This window comes from Rhagoletis zephyria, unplaced genomic scaffold (genome assembly GCF_001687245.7).
Source record: "Rhagoletis zephyria isolate East Lansing unplaced genomic scaffold, Rhagoletis_zephyria_1.1 Rzeph_scaffold_00557, whole genome shotgun sequence".
Lineage (NCBI taxonomy): Eukaryota > Metazoa > Arthropoda > Insecta > Diptera > Tephritidae > Rhagoletis > Rhagoletis zephyria.
In genome coordinates, this window is record NW_016157641.1 from 208515 (window position 1) to 234282 (window position 25768).

At 34.3% G+C, this 25768-nt stretch overlaps 3 protein-coding genes across 7 annotated transcripts; 1 reads left to right on the top strand and 2 right to left on the bottom strand.

The window, feature by feature from the left end:
• Positions 1 to 41: 41 nt before the first annotated feature.
• Positions 42 to 3354, top strand: Mettl5 (Methyltransferase like 5). 3 transcript variants are annotated; one of them, XM_017612589.1, is made up of 6 exons: positions 42 to 178; positions 243 to 349; positions 409 to 733; positions 1772 to 1903; positions 1979 to 2205; positions 2957 to 3354. In XM_017612589.1, the coding sequence occupies exons 3-6, from the start codon at positions 602 to 604 to the stop codon at positions 3114 to 3116; spliced, it is 651 nt and encodes a 216-aa protein (XP_017468078.1). In that variant the 5' UTR covers positions 42 to 178; positions 243 to 349; positions 409 to 601; the 3' UTR covers positions 3117 to 3354. The 3 variants fall into 3 exon arrangements, with proteins under 3 accessions (XP_017468078.1, XP_017468080.1, XP_017468079.1); XM_017612591.1 differs by lacking the exons at positions 42 to 178; positions 243 to 349; positions 409 to 733 and adding exons at positions 785 to 906; positions 976 to 1106; XM_017612590.1 differs by lacking the exons at positions 42 to 178; positions 243 to 349; positions 409 to 733 and adding an exon at positions 785 to 1106.
• Positions 3139 to 10252, bottom strand: Herc4 (HECT and RLD domain containing E3 ubiquitin ligase 4). Of its 3 annotated transcripts, none has more exons than XM_017612580.1 (16): positions 10207 to 10252; positions 8395 to 8589; positions 8176 to 8338; positions 7327 to 7563; positions 6694 to 7271; positions 6467 to 6624; positions 6151 to 6409; positions 5763 to 6077; positions 5504 to 5677; positions 5315 to 5434; positions 5112 to 5249; positions 4535 to 4995; positions 4328 to 4415; positions 4128 to 4265; positions 3953 to 4066; positions 3139 to 3894 (listed from the first exon to the last, which is right to left on the bottom strand). In XM_017612580.1, exons 2-16 carry the CDS (start codon positions 8461 to 8463, stop codon positions 3742 to 3744), a joined length of 3165 nt encoding a protein of 1054 aa, XP_017468069.1. In that variant the 5' UTR covers positions 8464 to 8589; positions 10207 to 10252; the 3' UTR covers positions 3139 to 3741. The 3 variants fall into 3 exon arrangements, with proteins under 3 accessions (XP_017468069.1, XP_017468067.1, XP_017468068.1); XM_017612578.1 differs by lacking the exon at positions 10207 to 10252 and adding an exon at positions 8811 to 8870; XM_017612579.1 differs by lacking the exon at positions 10207 to 10252 and adding an exon at positions 8654 to 8789.
• Positions 10253 to 18093: 7841 nt separating this feature from the next.
• LOC108360339 (uncharacterized) lies at positions 18094 to 18940 on the bottom strand (the record flags this gene model as incomplete). The annotated part of the gene is made up of 1 exon (XM_017612595.1): positions 18094 to 18940. A coding segment is annotated over one exon (798 nt), but the record flags the coding sequence as incomplete, so codon positions are not given.
• Between the last annotated feature and the right edge of the window lie 6828 nt (positions 18941 to 25768).

Genomic DNA, 25768 nt, shown 5'->3' on the forward strand with positions numbered 1-25768 from the left:
TTACGTACCGGTAGGTTTACGTTCTTGACTAATTTCAGCTTAACTTGTTGTATAGTGCGAGTGCCGCTTAAATATTTGTCTTTCCTTTTTATTGAACTTTCTGGTTAAATTCCTTGTATTGATATATATAAAAATCTCGGGTTAATGGCGAATTTTCCTACATTGGGGGCTCAACAAGGTAAAATAAGTTATAAAATATATCGAAGGTATATCTTCATGTACTCAGTTGCAATTTAAAATAGAAACCAACCGAAAAATTCTCGAGGATCTACAGTTGAAGAAGCAACTATTGCAGAAAGGCAACATACCCGGACTAGGTGCAGGAATATCAACAAATAGCCTTTATCAAGTATGTAACTATGTAGCTCGCAACATACAAATATGAAATGAATACTAAATCGATTATAGATACCTGCAAGTCAACTTTTGCAATCCTCGGACTTTTCTCAAAGTAGTGGATTAGCAAACGCACCACGCTCGGTGTTTAATGCAACAACATCCACTACATTAGGATTCTTTGTATCGCAAGATTCTTATTACGGAAACACTTTTATACCTGTTTTACCCCGCCTTGATCCTGCGCCACCGATGAACTAAAATTATGGCGTGCATAAAGTTGAAAAAACTGGAGGAGTACTTAAATGGTTTGGATAGTTTTGAAAAACCGAAAATAAAATTAGAACAGTACATTACTCCCCCGCATATAGCAAGTTGTGTGCTCTACAACATACAGGTCTAGCAGTAAAGATGAACAATTCATAAAATATAAGTAAGGACACAACCATTGCGTTTGTTTGGCTACTTAATCTCGTTTCGTTGCTGCTTCAATTTGTTTCGACTCGGTAATACGGATGACAACCGAACTTCAGTTGCGTTGCCAGTGGCACATATGGCAACTAAACGCTGGTAAATGAGTTGCTAACTGAATTTTTATGGTTGTCGCAAAAGTTTTTATGGTCTCAACTGTTTCTGCAGGTTATTCACACTAGATTTTCTTGGTTCCAGATACTTCAAGATTCTATTCAGGGCTATTACAGAATTCATCGTAGCTTCGTTTTTCGTGAAATCTACGAAAGTGCTATCACAGAATCCGAATGGCTACGAACGTAAGTATGAAGCGAGGATAATGGTTTAGTGCCTGCTGGGGCAGCATAAATGTCTATTGTTCCATTTGCCTTAGCTAATTTTGAATCAGCATTGCAAGCTGGCAACGATATTTTCGAGTTCACTCGGATTCAGTGATAGCAACTTTTTCATATTCGTAGCAGGCATTCGAATTCGAAGATCTTCTACGATAGATTCCTTATCATCTTCAAATTTATAGGACTTTACTATCTTTGCTATTCATTACAGATTTTTATTTATGATCTAGCTTTGCTGAGAACCAGCCAACAAAATCAATCCAGAAGAAAAAAAAATCAATGCTCTGCCCATGGCAACCCAACTGAGGTGTCGTTGCTATCCGTAATCGACCCATACAATTCCATTTGAAACTACAGACACCCAACATGCTTTAATAATATCAATGTAACACACTTTCCTTTGTTTCCCAATTATATATTAACAAAAAATGTGTTGGTCTGTATAAAATGCCCTTTGTTTTTAAGGATTGTGGATAATAACTATTATTTGCTATTGCCGCATAGTCCCCTATGTGAATGCGTTTAAATACATCGATGAATGTTGTGGTTGTGTGCCTTGCTAACACATGTTTGTAATTCAATAAAATATGTAATAGCTTTTAACGATGTCGGCAATGCTCATATTTCAGACATTATACGGTGATATCGAAGGAAAATATGTTGCTGACTTGGGCTGTGGTTCTGGGATGTTGAGTATCGGCTCTTTTCTGCTCGGCGCTGGTATGACCGTAGGTTTTGAAATCGATGATGATGCCTTAAATGTAAATAGCATTTGTTATATGCATATTAATTCGTACTTGAGTAACAACTTTGTTTTTCCTAATTTTTTTTTAAAGATATTTCGTGAAAATGTAACAGATATGGAACTACCGAACTTAGATTGCGTTTTATGTGACGTATTGACATTGCCTAACAGTAAGAAATGGGAAAATGCTTTTGATACGATTGTTACCAATCCACCTTTTGGTACGAAAAATAACAGTGGTATCGATATGTGTTTTGTTCAGACTGGCATAACTCTAGCATCAGGAGCAGTTTATTCATTTCACAAAAGCTCAACACGGTATAGCAAAATGTTGTTGGTTTTAGATAATACATTTATTTGTTGATATTGTACATTCGCTGAATGAAAACCATAAGGTCAAAAATTTAACGGCAACTTACACATTTTAAAGTGCTCTGAACTTTATAGAGGATATTAAATTTTTCACAATACATATGAGGTTAAGATTTTGAAAGTTTTTTTTTTATGATGTACATACAGTGCCGGACAAAAGTATTGGCACAGAGAATTTTTCGCAATGTATGGAAAGTTTTTTATTATAACATATAAACAAATTCTCGAAGAAACTTTGTGGAAAAAATTGACAAAAATCAACGCGATTTTTTAGCATCTTCAAACTTGCACTTTGTTATACTAAAACTGATTGGGCTATAAAACTGCATACATAGGATTTTCTAAAAAATCTGATTAGAAAGCTGCAAACTAGTATGTACATTTATTGAATATTTATGAGTTTTTTACAAGTTTGGAGATTGTTTTGTTGTTGTGTTAGCAGCACCCTGGGCCTTACACGTGCAGAGTCTGCGAACTCAGATTATTATTCTTTTTTTTATATTTTTAGGTTGTATGAACTTTATTCTATAAAAAAATAACGAAAAAGTTAGAATAAAAAATTTTGCATACATTGCGAGAAATTCTATGTGGCAACACTTTTTTGTCCGGCACTGTATGTAATTTTCCCTATTTGCCTATGAATTTTTCAGCAATGTACAAATATCGTCTATAATTTTATATTTTTTGATTCCACTAGCGACTACATACAAAAAAAGGTTAAGGACTGGCATGTCAAGGGCAATGTGGTGGCGGAGCTCAAATATAATATTGACACCAGCTATTCATTTCACAAAAGCAAGAGCGTTGATATCAATGTAGACTTCTGGAGATTTGATGTGTCTGAGAAAAATGTCTAAAACGACTACTACATACGTCACCTTAAAAGTTTACAATATTCTTAGTTTTTTATTTCAAATACTAGAAAATGTTTATACATAATATGCATGTTTATATGTTTAGTTCAAACTATAACACTTTCCGAACACTCGCTATTCCTCCATAACAACTTACAGCATTTTTCTAAAGCATTTATAAAAATGTAAAAAATATTTTACCGTTAAATGTAAAATATGTAGTGATATTGATAATAACAATTTTTATATTGTTTTTATACTAAGAATAGTGATTTGTAAGGACGTTGTTATTGTTTTATAAGCATAAGCCATTATACAGGTACAAGCTAGTATATATGATAACCAAAATATGCACATAAATGTATGTAAATAAGCTTTCATTTAACGCGAAACTTTCAATACATTTTATTATTTGCAAATATTATGTTCATAAATACATATGCTTACACATGCAAACAGTTTCATTAAAAATTTTGGATTAAACAATAAAAATTTTCTATCAATATTCAAAACAACCTATCGACTCAACGAAAACAAATCCATGTATACCCTTATAGGAATTTTTTGTCTGGCGAAAATAATTAATTATTCTTAATGTAATTTTTAATTTGAAATTTGTATTTATAAGTCATACTAAGCTAAAACCCTGAGTTTGTTGAATGGCCTGAAGTAACTTATATTTCAAACGTTCTTTTGTATTGTAGCGAGGCAAATCTAATAAATTGAAACACGTATGAGCTACAGGGAGAAATCGGTCGTCATTTGTTGGTTGTATACAAATCTAAAAATACAGAATTTGAAACATTGGTCACATAAAAGTAAAACGGGAGTTAATTTACTTTAATGGCCTTCATTCCCTGAATGGGTATACGGTCACTTCCTGTCAAATACAAAAGAAACTTTTTCTTTTCACTTTCCGGTAAGTCATGGAAGACCTCCCAAAACCATCTTATCTGTTAACATTAAGAAGGTATATATAAAAAACGTATACAAAAAAAAAATCAGTTGACCAACCGTCTGATCGCCGGAATTGTAACCATTTTTGTATTCACATTGTAGCTCCAGCGCTTGCCAGTCATATTCTTCGTTGCCAACAACCACAGCCATCAATTCATCGGGTTTGAATATTTGCAGTACACGTCCCCAGCATACCTTTAAGATTAAAAATTCGTTATTTAAATTACATAGATATAAAATTGCCTAAAGATTATTGCCTTCATAAATCCTTTACGAAACGCGGTAAACTGGTTCTCCACTGCCTTGTTGAAAATAAAATCAACATATAAGTCTACAAACTCTTTTCTGTAAAAATGTCTGTTAAGCGTGTGTTTAGTTAAAAATTCCACCGACTTACTTATTCTCCAAAGTAACAGCTGTTTGGCTACCATTAGGTTTTANTAAAATTCCACCGACTGACTTACTTATTCTCCAAAGTAACAGCTGTTTGGCTACCATTAGGTTTTAGCTCCTCGGTTATCGCTTCACCAAAGATATCACGGGATATTTCAAAGTTTAAGTTGAAAACCTCTTCGAAATCAATTTGATTGTAATTCAAAACGGATTCCATTGAATTGGCTAATGCAGGTGAAATGTCGCGCAAATCACTAATATCAACAGGTTCATCAAGTAATTTTTTATAAAGCGCCAATGGGAATGGTAAATTTATTATAATAAAATTGTATATCGCTAGGCCACATATCACTCCAATCAAGAAGTACATATCCTCTGTTTCAAATGTAACATCAGCAAACCAAAGTGTACGTGAGTCTTCAAATTCTTTGAACATGCCGTATTTCGGATCCAAAAGGTCTCTTAATAACAACATGAAGAACTCTTTTCGAACACCACCAGCGTCTTCGGCCTCTTCTCCATGAAATTTGATCTGTACAAAAGGAGTACATAAAAAATTTTTTAAAATTGCGTGTGTAAAATTTCAAACAATGCACTCTCTGATACTTATTTCGATGCAACATCAACTTATTAGTTGCTAATACATACTTTCAGTGGCTTTTTCAAGTCGCTTTGACTATATTGCATTATTTCCCGCAAAGTGTCCTGCACTAAATTCTCGCGAGAAACATTTAAAACAATGAACTGTGAAATAGGCGTTCCAAATGTTAACAGCGATAGTATTCCCTGCAAAAAACATAGGAAAAAATAACAAATGCCAAAGCATTTATTGCAAAAAATTAAAAAAATACCGAATTGGCGGCGTTTTGCATTGCCGCATGCATCTGGATAGCTTGATCTGTCTGCAGCAGCGTTGTTTTAGCTGATGCATTGAACAAAAACGGATAATTACATATATTGAAAGTATCGGGCTGCAAAGGAAAAAATTAAAAATTAATTCCACAAGGTTTCAATGTAGTGTTGTTTGTGCATTTATTTACATTCTTTTCAAAGAGCCAATGTATGTAATCTTGTTGAATGTCAACATAATCGGTCAGTTCTGGCCAGTGGAAAATGTCATAATCTATTTTTTCAGCACGCTCTTTATGATTAATGCGATGAAGCACAACCAGCAAATTTAAAGCTGCTGACAAGTTGGAATTGTAAGTAACGAGCTGTATGCAAAATATAAACACAAGTAAAAAGTCGCATTAGCAAATGAAAAAGTGGAAGATTTCTTTTGCTTTTACTGATTATTACCTTCTTTTCAAAGTGACCTCTGGAGTTTGCAGCTATTTTAAAACTGATAATGTGAGCAACTACATTTTTGTAGCTCGACACCAAGTTTTCAAACCATTCAATAGGCGTTTGGGCCCACCACATAATAACGATTTTCCTAGGTATCTCCTTAAGTCGAAGTACAGCATTGCTAAAGGGCGTATGAAGATTTTCATAATTTTTAGAATTAACAAATTCATGATATAAAGGCAAAATTAAATAAAGTCTTAAAGTTTCTACGTCCGCCGGCGATGGCATGAGGGATGTAATTATTTCATTTGTAATTTTGTCCCAAATCTATAAGGTAATCAACAAAAAAAAATATATATATATAAGTAATATTAATAGGCTTGGTACAACGTGTACCCACTATTTGTTTAAGGCTTTCGTGTTCTACTTTACGTATGTAGTCAAATGTTTGTTTAACTTCTACTAAGTCAACCCCAGGTTGCTTCGAGGTGCAACAAAAATGCTTATCTCCAAGCAAAAAGGATCCATTAAGGCAAGCTTGACTTTTAAAAATCACTTCTACGGTTGTTAATAGGTCCAAGTCGATTGATGAATCCTTCTCAACCATTGCACATTGCTTGGCTAATTCACTAGTTATACACATGATTTGAGTTTTAGGCCTGTAAATAAAAGATCTATGCAGTTAACTCGCTCTCTGTTATCTTTAAATCACATACTCGTAAATGCGACAATCGAAGGCAAGTATATTGTCAATGAATTGAGAGGTAGTTACAAATGAATGATTGCCCCCACAAAAAATTTGCCGTATTACAAAACCCATGTCTGGATTATCTTTGGTCTCAGTATTCAGTAGTTTGGAACCGCTGGGAGATACCTGAAATATACGATTTCATAAACTTTACATCGAAATTAACAAAAACAAAAAAAAAGGGTTATAACATACCCAAGGTCCAACCATGACTTGTGGCAGCGAACAGCTATTCACTTTGCGTGTACCGAATTGTCCAAAACAACCTAATCCAAAACCGTACACCCTACCACGAGATGGCACTAAAGCAAGCGTATGTTGGGCTCCGCATGAAATTTGGGTAACTGTACTACCCATTAACTCAGTTACTTTTCTTGGCAATACTTCATTCATGTTGCCGCCATGACCCAGCTGACCGTATGAACCTTTGCCACATGTGAAAACACCACCATCGTTGGTTAAAAATACAGAATATTGTTCACCACAGGCTATATAGCGCACACGCAGGCTACGAATTGTTCTCAATTGTGTTGGAAAATGTCGATGTGTAGTGTCGTTTAGTCCTAATTGTCCACTATTATTGCGTCCCCAGCCAAATACAGCACCAGATTTTGAGATAATGAAAGAATGATTGCCCCCGCATGCAATAAAAGCAATAGGTATTCCCAGCAATGAGTCTACTATACGAGGAGAAGTGGCGTGAGCCAATTCACTTGGCGGTGATACTCCTAATTGGCCATAGATGTTTGAACCCCAAGAGTATAAAGCGCCACCTGTAGATACAATTACATTTATAGCATTTTGACAATTATAGGTTTGTATACTTACAATTAGTTAATGCAAGACTGTGATTATAACCACTTGCTATTTGTATAACAGTTTGAGTAGCAAGTTTTTTGATCATTTTCGGGGAAGGCACAACATCTAATCCATCTTGTTGTGCCAGTTGCCCATAGTCGTTATGGCCCCAGCTGTAAAGCTGGCCCCATTCACTGAGCGCTAATGAATGCCTAGCGCCACCACTTATTTCCGTGATAACAGTATTACCGAGATCATTTATAAGCTCTGAAATGTGTTAAAAATCGTAAGTTTACTAAAGAATGAAGATAATGACGATGCAAATATTTATTTATTGTTGTTGTTACGCATAGCGTCGTTTAAAGTACAAAACCGCGTAACTGACATTTTTTGCCAAAAATTGGATTTGCTCACCGAAGCTCTTGGCTTAACCCTTATCCATTTGTCCTAAAATATACCAGCCAGAAATGCGATTACTTTATAAAAGAGAGAACAATTTTGAAATATGAGTGTTTTTACTCTCTACAAAATAATATATGCAACCTCACGTACGTGGTTTTGCATTATCTTTATGCGCGGTTTTGCATTATGTTAAAACGCGGTTTTGTACTTTAAACGACGATATACTTGTTGATAAAGTGTTTTAACGAAAAACGTGCCACTGTTAAGAAATTTTAAAATGATATATTTTAGGTTCACTATAGCCAATAGGGAAAGCAATTAAAGCGTTACTTGATCGAGTAACCAATTTCATTCATGACCTCAAATTTATCACACACCTGCTGAAACGTATATAGTGCTGACAATGCTACAAGTTGGTGTACAAGAATTTCATGGAAAAAATAATTATATAGTCTTATATTTAGTGTATTCACATACGTGGCCGCTTAGTCATCTGTTGGTGACCCAATTGACCAAAATCATTACATCCGCATGAGTATACTTTTCCGTCTGAAGTCAAAAATAAAGTATGCTCGAGGCCGCATCCTATGCTGATTACAGATTGTTCTGGTTTCCAGGGTATTTCTCGGGGTTCCAAAATCTAAGCGGAACGTGCGTCACAATTGATTTGTATCAAAATCTTAATAACTAATTAACCTCTTCTTCCTCAATGCCGCCCAGTCCAAGTTCGCCATGTTCTGTGTTGCCCCAGCCAAATATGGACATGATTGTATTGTCGATTTCTCCTTCGCGCAATGAACTATGCTTTCTTCGAAAACGCTGATAACATTTTCCAACTATCTAATTTTATTTTGTTTTACAGCTATATATTTCTCACCGTTGCCTCTTGATCTGAAAGAAATATATGTAGGTCATTATAAATTTTTCTTCATTTATTAACGGCTAATTAACATACTATTTTTAAATACATATGTGTGTGGACTCAAAAGTTAACAAAATATTTGGGGAATCAATAGTATGCAAGGCCATTATCCACGGATTAAACAATTTTGTATGACATGCCGATTATTATTTTATTGCACGTTAATATGCATATATATAAATCTACATACCTTAAAATGTTAATAAAACCTGTAATTTAAATCTCTGATTTATATTAAAAAAGAAAAAAAGATTTACGAAGCACTAAAGTGACTTTTATATTTTTCCATCTGTTTCTAAGAATTTTGAAATGAAAACAAAACTACAAAAATGTGACAGCTCAGAAAAAATGGAAATAAATGTTTGGCAGCACTGCAGAGTTGCATCACTGAATTAAATTTAGTCTGTTCGAAGAGAGAAAATATCCCAAAAAGGACGCGAAAATTAATTGTACTGCAATTTGGTCATCACGAGCGTTTATTTAACAACCCAGCATACGAACCGAGATTTTTGGTAAATCCGTCAAAAGTTCAAGGATAATCGTAGCAATATGTACATTAGCATGAAACTGAAAATATGAACAGAATATAAATTAAAGGCTTGCCTAAAAATTTCTTCAGCAGGAATTAGCAACTTCCCCTTCCCACACATTCTGACTAATTCACTTTTAATAAATATTTACTTAGGGCCAATTTCAAATGAATATTTAAACGGCACTTAAGTTTAATTGTGGATTTTTGTTTAAATGCCATTTAGCTTTCGTTGGGTTACAGATCGGCTTTGTTTAAATATGTCAAACAATTGGCAGCACTGCTGCTTGTTCTTGAAATTGTTGTTGCATTTGCTTGGTTTTGTGCCGAACAGCTGATTGATTTTTGTTGGGATTTGGTGGGATTGATCTTGGTTGCTTGGTACAGACTCAGGGTTGCATATATAATATTTAAATAGCCAATATTGGTCATTTAAGTGCAGCTTAAATATATGATCTTAAAATGAATTGTTGAAGTTTGTGAAGGGATTGTCGATCTCTACTTTAATAGGCCATCTAAAATTGGGCCTTACTAATGCAAGGCTATATTATTAAATTTGTCTCTTTTCTGTCGGTTTTATTTTTCATTTTGCTATATTTAAATGCGATGAAAAAATGTTTAAATAAATTATTGGGTATTATTGTTGGGAATCTCCTGCAGATAAACAGAGTGTTGGGGTACAAAATATTGCTTTTTAACTATTCTATACCATTTCTACGAAAAGTTGTTTTTTTCCCCATATATAATACATGGAAAACTTTGGGCGCTTTGAGCGACCTCTAAATATTTTTTGATTTCAAAATAAAAAAATAAGGGTATACTTTTTCGGTATAGAACAATGCTAGGGGGTGAGAGCATAAAAATTCCGACTTTACTTTTTCGCATGCATTTTTGGAACACCCTAATATACATATATATGTACATATGTGCGGATGCATGTATGAAAATATCTATGTACATATTACATAAGTATGTATGTATGTAAGTATATAGCATTTTTGTCTCTTGACTTAACGTAAGTAACATGCGCCATCATTTTTCTAAGTATCCTACTTACCAGACGCTAAAGCCGATTATCTTATCTTTTGCCCAGTATTTATCCTCTCGACACCAGATCTTTGACATCAAACATGCCTCCGAGCTCCGTTAAATATTGTCATTTGCCGTTATTAGCAATCATACATACATACATACAAACGTAAGTGGCAGCNCCCGTTAAATATTGCCGTTATTAGCAATCATACATACATACATACAAACGTAAGTGGCAGCTAGTGCCACGCAGTGCAACATAAAATGATTTTACGGTATGTGTTGGTAAGCTTAAATCTATCTCTAAAAATAATAGATAGTAGTTGTTTGTTGTTTTATAGTATGTGTCATTAACTTACGCTATGGGAAATTATAATGTGTCATAAGAGTGTCCAGTCCGTTAGCCGGCTTCCCTGAGTTTATAATAGCTGTTCGCGACGCGGCAATTTTGCCTGCCACGCCGACAGCCACTACGTTCAGCATTACGTTATGTACCAATATGGCAGTGGTCCGCAGTGTCTCACTAATACTAATTAAAGCATTCCGTTGTTCGTGCTCCAGCTGCTTAGCTAGTGTAGCCTTTGCAAGCGAGTTTCACCAGAGCAGGGCGCCATAAAACATAAAAGGCTTGACTACGGCCTCGTAGAGCAAATAGACAACTTGGGGCGAAATAGCCCATCTCTTTCCAATAGCTCCCCTAGAGCAGTATAAGGCCACTAATGGCTTCCTTGCCCTTTGCTCGATGCTTGGCCTCCACGACAAATTCCTGTTAGTGAACAAGCCTAAGTACTTGACCTTGTCAGTTTTACTGAAGCAAGCTCGGGGGTCTAAATTAGTAGCATTTTTTATTCTTATTATCCAAAACAACCAACGCTATACATATGTATGTATGTATGTATGTATGTATGTATAACGCATAAATTTGTTTAACAAAGAAACAACGATTCGGAATTTTCGCCTCAAAGGTAAAAGGAAGTTTCTATGTGTGCACGTTTAAACACACATATGTACGTACATTTATACGTAAGCTTGAATTGTTATTTTCTTTCGCTGCATCTAATTTTCACCAGTCTTGCCAAGATTCCATTTGTCAAATGGAAATGATATTACAATTACAATGGAATAACAATTAAATTTTCTAATCAACTTAAATTAGTATGTATCAAAATATCACCGAGAATTGTTAATGTCATTCAAAGGCAAAACCAAAAAAAGGAAAAACGTTTTGAAACTGCTGTTGTGTCGGGGTGACATGTCGTATGAGTGTTATCCCACTCTCCTTCATTTAGTAAACACGCCCTAGGGTTTCTTCGCTTTTTGTTATTATTTTTTGTGTGTAAATATTTTCCTGTACATATGTATGTATGTATGTGTGCATGTCACACATGTCCTTAGCCCTTAATGTGTATGCTGCTTTGTTTGAACGTTGCAAAATATAATTAAGGCCTCAAGCGGGAAATTGTTTAAAATTGCATTTATTTATGTATGACTACGTAACAGATATATGTATATGTACGTATGTATACATACCCTGCAAACCATTTTTTCAGAGTATTCTGAATCGTAAAGAAATTTTAACGAATTCGGAAAGATCCCATCCGATTTTTTTCCGAATTTTCTAAAATGAAATAAATTACGCACACTTCCATTCTTTTACGAAATTTCGGAAGAAAATCGGTGAAGAAATGAAAATAATGCTGCTATGTGAAGAATTTCTTGCAGACTTTTTTCAGAATTTTCTTTATTTTTCGTACAGAAATTTCTTTACGAGTTCGTGTCAACCACTTCATATACTTTGAAGATTCGGAAAAAAATTGTTACATAAATCAGATACTCCTAAAGATTTCGTTAAGATTTCGGGAACTTTGGTTTGCAGGGTAAGTACATATACCTATGTATGTATGGGTGTATGCAATTATGTACGTCGTGTCTTGGTTGCCACTTAAAAAATGAAAAAGAGCATACAAAAAAATACAGCAAATAATAATAAATGTGTGGTGTACTTAGTTAGGTCGTGAAGTGACATAAATTAAAAAATAAAATCAAAATTTGCGCAAATAACGAACTGCACAGTGATACAAAAAATAATGAAGTAGCAATACCTGGGAAGTGATGACGTTTTTCTTGCAGGTCTTGTTGTGTAAAGCAAGAATCGTCATATGACATTTTTCAAACGCCACCAAAATTTAGACATATTTACGTTTAAAAAAACGGGGTTTCATTCCATTACGCAATTGAAAACCAGAGCCGGCAAATAATCGATACTTTTTTTAAATTTGATTAAAAAAAACAAACATGCTCTAAGCATCGAAAAAAAACTGGTGATCGCAGATATGTTTCTTTTATATTCTGTTATCATTTTAACCAATAAAAAAAATTAACATTTGAGTTTTAATTTTTCGCTTTGAGGAAATTATTATTACTTAATTTTTATTTTTTTTTTGCTCAATGATAACAATTATTATTAAGTTTTATTTTTTCACTTAATAGCAACGAAAATACAAAAGCTATATTCGCGTGATTTCCCACGTACCCTTTTCGGAAGAAGTGACACCATAAAAAAGAGAATAAGTCTCAAAATTTTCATAGAATAATCACTATTTCTCAGTGGAAAAATAAAACTCAATAATGGTTTTTATCTCTAAACTCATAGATATATATAAATCATAAAGTAATAATTTTTTGTGACCGAAAAAATAAAAATAAAATTATAGCAATTTCTGTCGAACAAAAAACTAAAACTCGACAATAACTTTTATTTTTGAGCGAAAAAATATAAAATAATAATTAAGTTCTCATTTAAAATATTTTACTTGTAACACCGTACCGACAAAAATAAAAAGAAATTCGAAACACACGAAGCAATCGACTTTGGGCCAAATACAGCGAAAGTGCGTTTTTAAGTGTTCTCTCTGACGTCAGGATTTTTTAAAGTGATTTTTAGCTTCAAAGATATGATTTATTCCAAAAATTATTTAAAAATTTCAGTGCAATATAGAATGCATAGCTATGGTTAATTAAATTAATTTTAATTTTTCATAAGAGCGTATTAACATTATTGTAAAAAAAACGTTTGTTTGATGCTTTGGCGGCTTTGTTCGTCTTCTGTTGTACTAAAATGTTTATAAGTATGTATTTGCTTGTCAAGACAAATATATTAATGTACATTCATATGCATACTTATACACAAACGTAGATTTAATATTTAATCTTTTAGTATTCTCTTAGTATTGTCTCTTTTATACATACATAAGTACTTAAGTAAAAACTTGGAAAAAAGCGATTTTTCAACTTTATTTTTGCTTGTGTATGGCCTTTAATTTACGTAGCTCACATTTTGCCAGACATGCGTTTTTACTTGTTCTTTAATATTTAATAGCGCTTTCCTTGCATATGAGTATCTAGGTATATATTTTAGGGAACGCTTAATCTGCATGCATAATATAGAATACTTAATACAAATGAGAGCAAATGCATTAAAACCTTTGCCGTTGGGAGGCGGCATAAAAAATTAACGAGCTTGATAAGGAGAATATGTTCAGCCTAACAGATGGCTAAACTTCCAAAATGTGTTTTTGTATATCAACTGTACGAATTGATTAAACCTTGATTGCGTTTACCCACAAAAATTGAAATTTTGAAATAATTCTGTATATTATTAAACGTGCGACATGTAATTAAGAGAAAAGTAAAAAGTGAATGGAAATTGATGCTAAAATGCTTCTTATCAAAAAGATGACAATGCTATATTGTATATGAAGAAATTAAAATGAAAAGATTTTTTTGTGATACATGTAGTATTAAATAATGTTACTCATACGCCATGTACGATTATCCACGTGTTTGATGACATCTTATAGGAAATAACAACAATTTATAAAGCGAAAACGACAAATTGCAGCGCAGTACTTCCCACCGCAATTATGTAGAGCATTTCTTCCTCTATACGGTAGTATTTTTATGTTTTTGATTAATGCATGGATTTGACTTAGAATTTTCAACCCAAATGGTCCTTTAATGATCTACGAAAAGAAAAGCCGCGCAAACTGGCGGTAAAAAGAGCGGCGGATTAAGAGGGCAATGCGGACAACTGTCTTTCAACTCACCAAAGTCTTTCGAAAGACAAAAGACGACTAATTGAATGAACTGCTAACGAGCAGGTCTTGGCGTAATGCTGTTAGCCATTTAGCAATAAGTTTTTTAAAAATGAAATTAAATTAAAGAACCTAAGTATGTATGTATATATTTTTCTTTTTAAAACAGTAAAAAGTAATAAATAAAAGAAAATTAAATTAAAAGAGAAAATAAAGCAAAAAAAAAAATATTTTTGTAAATTATGTGAATGAAATTAAAATAAAGTTTCTTATTTAAAACAATAATATCTAAAAATTTACATAGTGTTTAGAGTTTGAGTGTGTTAGAGGGAGCGCAGAGTGCGCTGGAGAAATTTAAAAGGTCAAACACCGAGGATTTTAGTTAATATTATAACTAAGTTCATATGATTTATTAGGATTTTCACTTCGATATACACAGAATGAGATATGCATAATTTAATTCAAATTTATTTTTAATATATACTCTTTTTTTTATTTGTAATTTAAACTAAGAAAAAGCAACAACAGTTTACGTGGCGAACTTAGCTCAGTGGGTAGACCATTGACTTTGTAATCCGAGAGCATATCCCAGTGACGGCGGTTGAAAATCAGACTTCAGGAGGAGATGTGTTCCGAAATAGCAGCTATAACTTCTACCAAAATGTAAATTATTGTGGTTTTTCCACAAAAATTTTTATTAATAACGCCCTCAGTCTCAATAAAATTGTTGAATATGTTCTCTTTATTAAAAAAAAAAAATCGTTTCTTTTACTAAGCAAAACTGCAAGAAAGTCACAAAAACGGCAATTTTCAATATTTGCTTATTTTTAAGAGAAAACGACAGTTGTTAAATGAAAAAGTTTAAATATAATATAGAGTTGAAGTTCAGTGAGTATTAAAACCTAGTCGGTTTAATTTTTGGGAAAATTTAAATTATTCTAAAGAAATTTGCAGCTTCTTTCATAGCTGTCAAAATTTCAATTTCGTGATCAGCGTTATTCGAAACTTAAAAAGTGCCATTTTTAAAAAGATTTTCTTAGTTTTAGAAAAACTGACAGTCGCATTGTCAGCTGTTAACTGTCAAACTTTTAATGTGACATAAACATCGTGGTCAGCGTAACTAAAAGCCTAACCAGTGGCATTTGTTTTTTTATTATTAAAAATTTTTTCGGTCTATTGACAACTGCTAACTGTCAAAAGTTTTGGTGTGATATACAATTCATGATTAGTGTGTCTAAAAACCTAATCAGAGGCATTAAAAAAAGAAATCATTATTTTTTGAGAGATTGACATTTGATTTGACAGCTGTCAAGTGTCAAACTGATTCAGATTCAGTATGATTCTACGGTTTTATTGAAATCGTTACGGTCCTTCTAATTTTTCGAGTAAAACATGGCCCCTCCGACCATTGTGGGCCATTCGTTTTTTTCGTCCAAAAATGCCAAGTTGACTACACTACAATGCATGAAATAGGACCACATACATACTATCAGCAAAGAGCTTAAAAACGAATAAAGATCGAAAAAAGAAATGTTAATAAAAAAAGACAAAATAGTGGTCACAACAATCTATTCATTTGATGAACATTAATTAAAGCGCTAGAAAATTTATTTAATCCGAAAAGGCGCCAAATAAATTACAATTTGGAGAAAATTTTATAACAATTGGAAGACAAAATAAGCTTGATTTAAATTTTAAAACAATGTTATCCTGCAGACACACCAACACACGGCGGCGCCATTATTTCGGAATAAACTTTCAGCTAAGAACAAATTCCTCCAAAATGCCAATACATAGCAAATTACCTTTCGCTTGAGTAATGCAGTTGCGCAGATATGTAATTACACTTAATTATTAGAAGATTAGCCATTAACACGAACAGACACATACCTAAATAGTATAGCACGCCACACACACATAAATAAACACGCTTTCTCAAAGGCACTTGCTTTGCGCCAGTTCAGCTTCATCGATAATAAAATGGTGGGCACACAACCAACGCCTCTGCCTAATGTCAGCCCAACCAATACAAAACAATAATAGCAAAGCAACAAGAGTAAGCTATATAAAATGGCATACAAAGGAACGCACAACGGCAAATTGTTGCATTTAATTGGCAAACATACAGACAGTGTGAACGTTACGAGGGCGGGGCGGGGCGCACGCATGGAGTTGATGGCAGGAATATTTGCGGACGAAAAGGCAACTGTAGTTGTGCAAATGCTCAACTTACTCACTTACTTACTTGTACTGTCTTTTACCACAATAACTGAGGTAACACGATGGGTGGTAATCAATTCTGTAAGCACACAACGAAGGCAATAACTTTTTTATGGCACTGCGTAAAATAATTTACGGAGAAATAACGACTTTGGCACAGTGACAACGGCAAAAGTTGAACTTGAGCAAAATTGAAATTGCAATGCAAAGTCAAAGGTAAACTGTGCGCTAAATGTGTATTTACATACGTATGAGTATGCCGGGTGGGTGCCTATGGCTCGCCGCTTACTATTTGCCGAAGCGTAACTGTAAGTAAAAGTCTGTATGTACTATCACATTATGTAGAGAGTATGCATAAAAATAAGAAAATGTCCTTTAAAGCATACTAAAGTTGGAAGATAAAGTTGTTAAGCAATAGACATGAAGTGTACGTGAGTGGAGTTATTTAACAAATGAATATAAGTGTAGTAAAAAGCTGTTTCGTGCTGCTGTAAAGCGAAATTATACTAAAATATGTCAAAGGAAACGCTTACTTAAGGAAGTTTATGAGTATAATTATGTAGGGTTATTGTGTAGATTAAAATGTTTATAGCTAGCCTACAGGTGTCTGAAGACTAAGCATAAAAGAGATGAGAAAGTAAGCTTGTTGGTTGGTTGGTGAGTTGAATTGGGGCGAGTATAAATATGTACTCCAATTAGCACTAAAACGAAAACAAATATCTTATTAGAAAATTTATTATGGTTGTTGTGATAAGTGAAGTACTGGAGTAGCACTGTCTCAAGCGTCTTCACTATTGGGGAAAGCATTATCTTTGTTGGCTTATTTCCCCGGTTTTAGTAGTAGGACCACCCTCCCCGATTTCCACATGTGCATCTGGTATTATGAGGGTAGCCAACGAGAGTGTTTTCAGTCTCATCTTGCATATTTCGTTGCGAGAAATGGAGCTTTGCAGGTTTTTGCCTTCCCGATGGCCACCTCGATTTTTTTTTTGTTAGCTTTTGCAGCCTTCTGTTCACTCGATATTCGACCTTGGCCACCGAAGAATGCGGTGTAAATTGCCGGCTAAAATAAGCGCGCGTATCGAATAAAATTTTCATTCTCTCATCTCGCTTCGTCGGATTGGACAAGGATCTGGATCTCTCGATTGACCAGAGCTTACTCAAACCAGAGGCGAATGTGCAGGTCTTTATCTGTTGCTAAATCTAAAACTTAAGGTCCCTCATGTGGAGATCGCCGGGATCAAACTGGCGCAGGTGGTCGAGCACCTTTACGAGAACAGCCGGAAAGTTTGGGGACTTGCGTAATGTGACGGGATGGTAAGCAGCTATGAGTACTTTCCAGAACTGACGAGGCCAACCGACAGTGATGCTGAAGGAGAATGTTATTGATTGCACATGGAATCTTCTCCCGCGTAATAACTTCGTTACTACTTCCGCTGAGTAGAAGCTGCGTGGTACGTCCGATACTCATCCACCACGCAAGAAAGCGAATTTCGTTTTCACATGAATGTCCAACAGTAACAAGATCCTTATAATTTGTAGTAAAATAATACAACCATTTATTTATGTACACAGGTATGTATGTATAAAAGTAACATTAAATATTTTCAATTAAAAAACAAAATAAGCAATAATGTGTCTCCTACATTACAATCTTAAACGCCTGATCGCGCGGTAATGATATCCATCATCGGCCAATACGGCGCTTTCCTCCGGCCCTACAGCCTCAGTTTGTTCCTGCTCTAACGGCGGCAGATACTCGTTTTCGACAGACTTTGGTAATGGCATCTCTTCGACAGGTTGCTTATAATGATAGCCATCCTGCAACAGCACACCGCTGTCTTGCGGTCCTTCCTCTTCTCCATGTGTACGCACATCCGGCTGAGCTGGCTCTTCGTCCTCTGGCAGCGCTGGTGGTTCAGTTTCCACTTCATCTTCCACAACAATTGGCGCTACTGTGCTCACTTCCTCAGCGTCAGTGGGTGGCAAGTAGATTGGCGCTTCTTTAAGCAGGGCAGCATTTACTACATCAGAGTCATCAGCTGCTACGCCGCCATTAGGCGGTAGATAAGCCTGATTGGGTGGCAGATAAGTAGCCGATAAGTGTGAGACGTCACGGCGCACGCGTTGGCGGTATTTTAAGCGGCGTACAGCGCGGTATTGGTAGCCCTCGGCGCCGCGGACTGCGCTTACAGGCGCAGCTTCAGGTTCAGCGGCAGCATCAACGACATCGGTGTCGGCGGAAGCGGGCGCTTCAGTTTCAACAGCGATAGAATCGGCTGTGTTTGCTTCAGCGCCTACGGGTAGCGACTGCTTCGGGTGGCCAGGTGGCAGATAGTTGTATGGCACTAACTCGGAGACGTCGCGTTGTAGACGTTGATGTGGCAGTGCTGCTGCTAAAGTAGTGACTGTGGCCAACAGCAGGCAAGGTACTAGCGTGAGTTTCTGCAGGGAAAAGAGGTTGTAAGATAGAAATTAGTTTTAAAGAAAATTGTTGATAACGGGTGGTCGATGGAACTTATGCATCGAAAGGGCGAACATTTTTCCAAGTTTAAGTCACCCTAATGCATAATATATGTATGTAAGTTTCAATATTTTTTTTATTTCTTTAGTTTATTTTATTTAATTTCTTTATTTTATTTTAATTTTATTTAGATTTTATATTATTTCAGACTAAAATTTGTAGTCTCGACTAAATTTGATGCTTTGGCTAAAACCGAGACCGAAATCGAAAGGTACAGTGCATTCTAGAAAACAAATCTCTTATCCAAAAGGGCGTTGAAAACAAATGTACGCCATTTTGTGGCGGTGGCCATCTTGGATTTGCAGTAATAATGAAAACACTACATTCCATATTGCTTTGTAAAGGTGTGTACCGAATTTCAGATCAATAGGTCAATAGGAAGGGGAGAAAGTTTCAATTACTAGATATGACCCAGACAAGGGTTGAAAGGACCCACACGGGTAAGAAATATTGGGTTAACATTTTCCAAAATAATATGCGCCATTAAATTTTGCTATAACCACTTAAAGACACAGTTAATGGTAAATGTGGTTTCATACTAGACTTTTTCTAAAATTAAAAAAAATTCAACACACTGTAATCAAAAATTGTTATCTTAGGGCCGTTTTCATCATCTCTGGTTAACACTAATCGTCAGTTAAACATCGTTACCTTCATCATGCATGGAGCCAGATGCATATTACATTGTGTGGGTAACGTCGGCAACGATGTTTAACTGGCGATTAGTGTTAACCAGAGTTGGTGAAAACGACCCTTAGAGATAAAATATCCAATGTTCTAGATCTCCTCCTCTTTCGTAATTGCTACAAGGCATTCGTGTTTTTTTTCATCTCATTTTGTTGCACAGACGCTAAACCGAACCTATACGTTCGGTCAGTCACTATATAGTTATCACTGTATATTTAATCAACAATGTGTCTGAAATCTTTTCAGTATTTTGTAATTATTATTTATAACGAATTCATTATTATTAAATATTTTTATAACTTATTCATTTGAAATTTTTTTTTACACAACACTTTTATCAATATTTTCGATATATTTTACGCACCATTTTTTAAATTTGAATATTTTATCTTAACTTATCTGCGCAACCAATAAATTGCAAATGATGGCTTTTCGAGCAAATTCAAGCTTTTTTATACTCAAATTATTACCACAATTAACCCTTCAATTCCCATCGCTGTGTTCAAAAAAAAAAAAAAAACAAAAACGTAAACAACTCATAGTTAACTGAAAACGCAGCGAAAAAAGGAAGAATCCATCAAAATTTTTAAAACTCCAATTCATTGAATTGTAGCAAACGCCAATCCACCAACAATACAATCTACAATAGTCTAACCCATTCCACGCTACTAGTAAGTACTTTGGCAAGTCTGAAGTCCCACTTCTGTGGCACTTGAGCCGCAATCGAAACTAAAGCATTTTGGTCGCATTTGTTTTTTACCTGCTGCATAATTTAACTATTTAAAATATTGTAAACTTTTAGCGTGGAATCGAACATTTAACTCTTAAGCAGCCCCAGGTGATTTAGGCACACATATGACGACATATGTATGTATAAACGTACTGTCAATTATATGAAACACACGTGCGTAATAAATACATATAGGTTAGGGTCGTCCTAAGTAATATGGAAAATTTTAAAGCTGTTTCGATTTTAGAATTTCGGGCACGTTTTGGTTTGATTGCATCAAGAACATTTTGGAAACATTTTTTCGGACGCCTTTCTTGCCAGCAACTCATACTCTTCGTACTGATGTATTTCTTTCTCTCTCTTCGTTTTTCTTATGATAAGTTTTTCATCCATATTCAACTCTCCATAACCCCTTTCGCACAGCTCGCATAGCACTCTATCGTAGTATGGCCCTCTCGAGTCGTCTTTTACATGACCGCTCTTTTAGATGATCTCACGAGGATACCAATCAGTCGCTCAGAAACCCGTTTTCTATTAAGGGATCGAATATTTCAGGTCATCATCAAAAGAGGATGGCTCTGATTTGAGGTTTGTTTTATCTTTTTTTAATTGAAAGGCGTTTCTTTTTCTTTGTGTAAAAATCCACGTCTTCATTTAAGTATTTTAGTATTAGTCTACTCAAGGTCATACATTCATACAGAATGCTCCGGAAGACACTTGTTTGCAAACCAAACCATCTCCGTGGTCAGGTCAATCGGGTACATGCGCCAATGATTACAGGCGGTTTGGTAGCCTGTGAGCAACCGTTTGAGCTAATCCACTCCTAATGTGTTAGTCTCGAAGAAGACTAACTGACGCTACAGCTTTTCATCGCCAGTTAGTCGGTTATTTCGTTCCCTTCGATTACGCAATGACCTGACAACCAGAAAAGTCTTACCGTATTTCTCGCTGCTAAAGGTTGAAGAGTGTCAAACCACTACTTGACGAGATTGGGTGTTCGCATGCCATTAGATGAGATAAAATTTTAACTCAGCGAGTTTATGAATTTATATGAAGAAATTTCAATAATATGTGAAATTTATCAGGTTTGAAGCCAAAATTTTGTAACACTTTTTTGCGATTAAAAAAACTAAAAATTTTTTAAACCCTGAAAGCGTCCCCAAAAAAAATTACTTCAAGCTTTAAAATTTTTTTTGTGGATGTCTTTATTTTGTACATATAACAAAATAAAGACCACCCTAATGTACTATACATACATACATAAGTATGCACTAGTATCGTTTGGAGTTAATCTTTATCACGCATGTTTATCGTTGCAATGTCAAGTGCGCCACTTCATCCAAAGTCAAATAAATCACTTCGTTCTTCAACTATGTAGGTATGTTTGCATTATGCTAAGAAGGTCGTTTTTTTTAAAGCTAAGCTGCATGCATTAGGGTCTGAATTGTATGTAGGTATGTGAGCTCGCCCATTGCAAACTTTTAAGTTGACTTACATACTTATACATATGTATGGTTGCGTATGTATGCATACATATAAATAGATATGTATGTATATACATAAATATGTATGCTAACATCTATGTACATATGTACATATGTAATCGCCAAATTGCAACTTTTTGCAGCGGAAGTACATCAATTCAGAAATAGCATTAATATATTTATTTGTAGGCATATCGAATAAAACCGCTGATTGTATCTATGTACAGAGCTTTATGTAGTGTTTTTGCAAAAAATTTAATTACAAATCACCCACGCACATTTGGTTGCCAAAATGTTTATGGTGCGATTTCCACCACAAACGAAATGAATACGATATTAGTGAATATATTCGGTGGTTAATTTTGTGGCGCCGGAATATCAAATATCATTAAATATGAAAAAGATAGTATTGATGCTAAATTTCTAATGCAAGTATGTGTATGCATTTGGAAGTAGTAGTGATTAGTTATGTTAAAAAAAACTAATTGATGATAAGTGCAGACTTGTTTATTGAGTTAATAAAAAAAACAATGAAAGAAGCTGCAAGTGCTGATAGTAGGGCTGGGACTATCCGCATATTGGAATATCCGGATACCCAGGCGGATTATCCGTTGGCATGGATAAAATTCGTATAGTATGGATATCCGGTTAATATTCGTTTGTGCAATTATTCGGATATCCGGATTTATGAAGAACCGGTTAATATTCGTATTTTCGGATATCCAAAAAAATCAAGAAACTTTGGTAAAGCGTTCACTATGAACAAAAAGTATCGTAGCAGCTTTCATTACTCAGTCCATGATATTTTAAAGCCATGAAGAAACTCTCGCGGTCCATTTTATATCTTTTTTTATTTTTACGAAACGATATTTTCATTTCACGGTACCAGGCGCTCATAAATATGAAGTAGAAAGTTTTCAATATGCATAAATTTGTTTGTAGAACTTTTTAATTCGTTTCTAGGACGACAAAAATGTTTACTATTTGACAGATGTCAATGAATTTTGATATTTAGGGATTTTCATCATCACTAATTTCGAATATTAAATTATATTTCCAAAATTCACAATGGCGGATCCAATATGGCGGACGATTTCCTCAAAAATATATAGATTGTTATGAAGCTTGGTATCCAGAGATTTTCGTCGTCACTGATTTCGAAATTGATATTTAGTTTTAAAAAATTCAAAATGGCGGATCAAATATGGCGTCCCGAACATTGCACTTAAAGGTAAAGGTGGGTATATCGATCATCACATATTGCTTGTGCAAAGTTCAACTATTTCACAAATGGCATTGGTAGTGATTTTTGAACTTTTATTCAAATGTCTGCAATTAAAATTTGGACACTTAAACGAAAGTCGGACATTTTAAGGTAGAAACGGGACACCGGCACAAATAGTCTAAAACGGGGACATGTCCAGGAAAACCGGGACGTCTGCCAGCCCTAGTTTATAGGAATTGAACTTCTAATTTCCGAAAGAAAGTGTTAAGCGTAAAGTATGCCTAAAAATTGTAAAACATATAAAATATGTCACTCTAAACGTACAAATGCACATACTGATACCTAAGGATAACAAATCCTTGACAAATATTCATGTTAGCACACAAATCTGCATATGTGTAAATTTGTGGTTGAGCAATCACAAATTTCATGAAAATTTATAAAGTTGATTGAATCTAAATATTTACATACGAGTAGTATGAGAGTGCGTGCCAGGCATTAATAGATATGTCAACTAATGCTCGGCCAATTTGTGTGGTTATAAATTCCGTTAGAACGATTATGTGGAAATATAGTACATATGCACATACATACATGTATTTAAATATTTGAATAGCAAAAATATTCTTTTTAAGCTTGTGTTGTCAACTGTTTAGTGTTATTCGTATATATGTACATATGAAGGTACGTTAGTAGATATCTGCATATTTATATACACATACATACATATGTATGTATGTACTTATGTAAGAATATCTAACAAAAATTTTTGCTGCTATAACGCAATTTCTGTCATTTTGATTACATACATATGTATATATGCGGTTTGGCGTTTGACAGCTTCCAGAATCATTCTGGTCATTTTAATGGGACATATTGTAGGCATGCAGGTACACATGTTTTATGTATTGGCCGAGCTCGACGTAATTAAATTAATTAATATTTGATATGTTGACGTCAGCAACGTAATTAATATGCATGGTGATGAAAATTACGCTTGTACGCCAAATAAAATTGTATGCCGCGTTACAGGTGCAAGGCACTAATAGAGAAAGTGTATGTATAATATTTATGGCATAACAAATAGCTTTAAAATCGAAATTTTCTTTAATAGCAAATTGCATCTGGTGTTAATGAAAAAAATCCCATCTTTACTTCTTGTTTTTAATTGCAATTTCGCAAGGTACGAGCAAATTAGTTAGTTGGCTGCATTTAATTATTCTCAAGAGATTACACAGAATTAACAGTTGCAATTTATTCAAACAAATTGTAAATTTCTGGCGCATTGGTGGGTACTATTCGTGTTTTACATAGCAAAAATGACAGACAACAGACATCTTTGTAAAACACCAGTTATGCGCTGAATGAATGGCGTCTACTTATTTCCAAAATAGTACAAAAGAGAGCACCAGAAATTCACTGCGTAGCTGTCCATGCTCCCCATGCTGTAAAAAGTCGCATTCCTTACCTTTTAAGATGCCTGACCGCGTAAAAAAGCATACTCGAAAACCCTACATTCCAGTGGATTTAAAACGAGCAACGTGTCTTCATCAACTGATNTGACCGCATAAAAAAGCATACTCGAAAGCCCTACATTCCAGTGGATTTAAAACGAGCAACGTGTCTTCATCAACTGATCTCGGTCTAGTCCTGAATTAATTCGATTCGAAAAGCTTTAACCAAAACCATATAAATCACAGTTTCAAACTTTATAATAAATTAAAAAAAAAACTTTTTAATGCGAATTTTTAGCACATTTTTGGGTATGCATTTTTGTAGCCCATATACTTTTAGTCGAATGAAGTGCAAGTTTCAACCGGCTAAAAAATATATAAAACTGAATTTTCTTAAATTTTTTATAAAGTTTAAAACTGTGATTTATTTTCTTTTGGTTAAAGCTTGGACAANTTTTTGTAGCCCATATACTTTTAGTCGAATGAAGTGCAAGTTTCAACCGGCTAAAAAATATATAAAACTGAATTTTCTTAAATTTTTTATAAAGTTTAAAACTGTGATTTATTTTCTTTTGGTTAAAGCTTGGACAATATTTTTATAGAAAAATAACAAAAAAAAAAAAAATTTAATCCTACAAACATTACGATTATTTAAAAAGAATCAACACGTGATCATTTGTTTGAGTCGCTGTATGTGTGTACATATGTACATACTTATATTTACGTCCGCATGTGTGCGCCCGAGTGCGACTAATAGCGCGAAAAATCAATTTAATTACGCACTAAATTGACGCTAATTAGAAGTTACGTTCACTTAGGAAAATTCATACCACACTAATTGCTACATGCATACATACCTATATATATATGTAAATATATTTACTTATGCTTCAACATGTGGTTCTATACAAAATTATTTAGAATAGCGAGGTAACAAAGATATACTGGAGCCTCACTTTAAACTCGTCGCTTGGGGTCGTCGTCCGGATTTTTTTAAGGACTTTGTACTTCCAAAATTTATTTAAAAAATTCATACGATGCATACGAAGACATTAGATACAATTAAAAAAAATATATTTTTATTTTTCAAACAAATTATAAAAACTAAATTAAAGCAAGAAAAAAAAGTTTCTAAAAATTAAATTAAATTAAAAATATTTTACCTTCAT

Excerpts from the sequence above, each read along its gene's own strand:
- Mettl5 (XM_017612589.1), top strand. The coding sequence starts at position 602 with ATGGCGTGCATAAAGTTGAAAAAACTGGAGGAGTACTTAAATGGTTTG. Across the intron at positions 734-1,771 it reads GTGTGCTCTACAACATACAG|ACATTATACGGTGATATCGA; the intron begins GTCTAGCAGTAA and ends CTCATATTTCAG. Across the intron at positions 1,904-1,978 it reads TCGATGATGATGCCTTAAAT|ATATTTCGTGAAAATGTAAC; the intron begins GTAAATAGCATT and ends TTTTTTTTAAAG.
- Herc4 (XM_017612580.1), bottom strand. The coding sequence starts at position 8,463 with ATGTCCATATTTGGCTGGGGCAACACAGAACATGGCGAACTTGGACTG. Across the intron at positions 6,078-6,150 it reads ACGAAAGCCTTAAACAAATA|ATTTGGGACAAAATTACAAA; the intron begins GTGGGTACACGT and ends ATTACCTTATAG. Across the intron at positions 5,435-5,503 it reads ATTGGCTCTTTGAAAAGAAT|CCCGATACTTTCAATATATG; the intron begins GTAAATAAATGC and ends TTTCCTTTGCAG.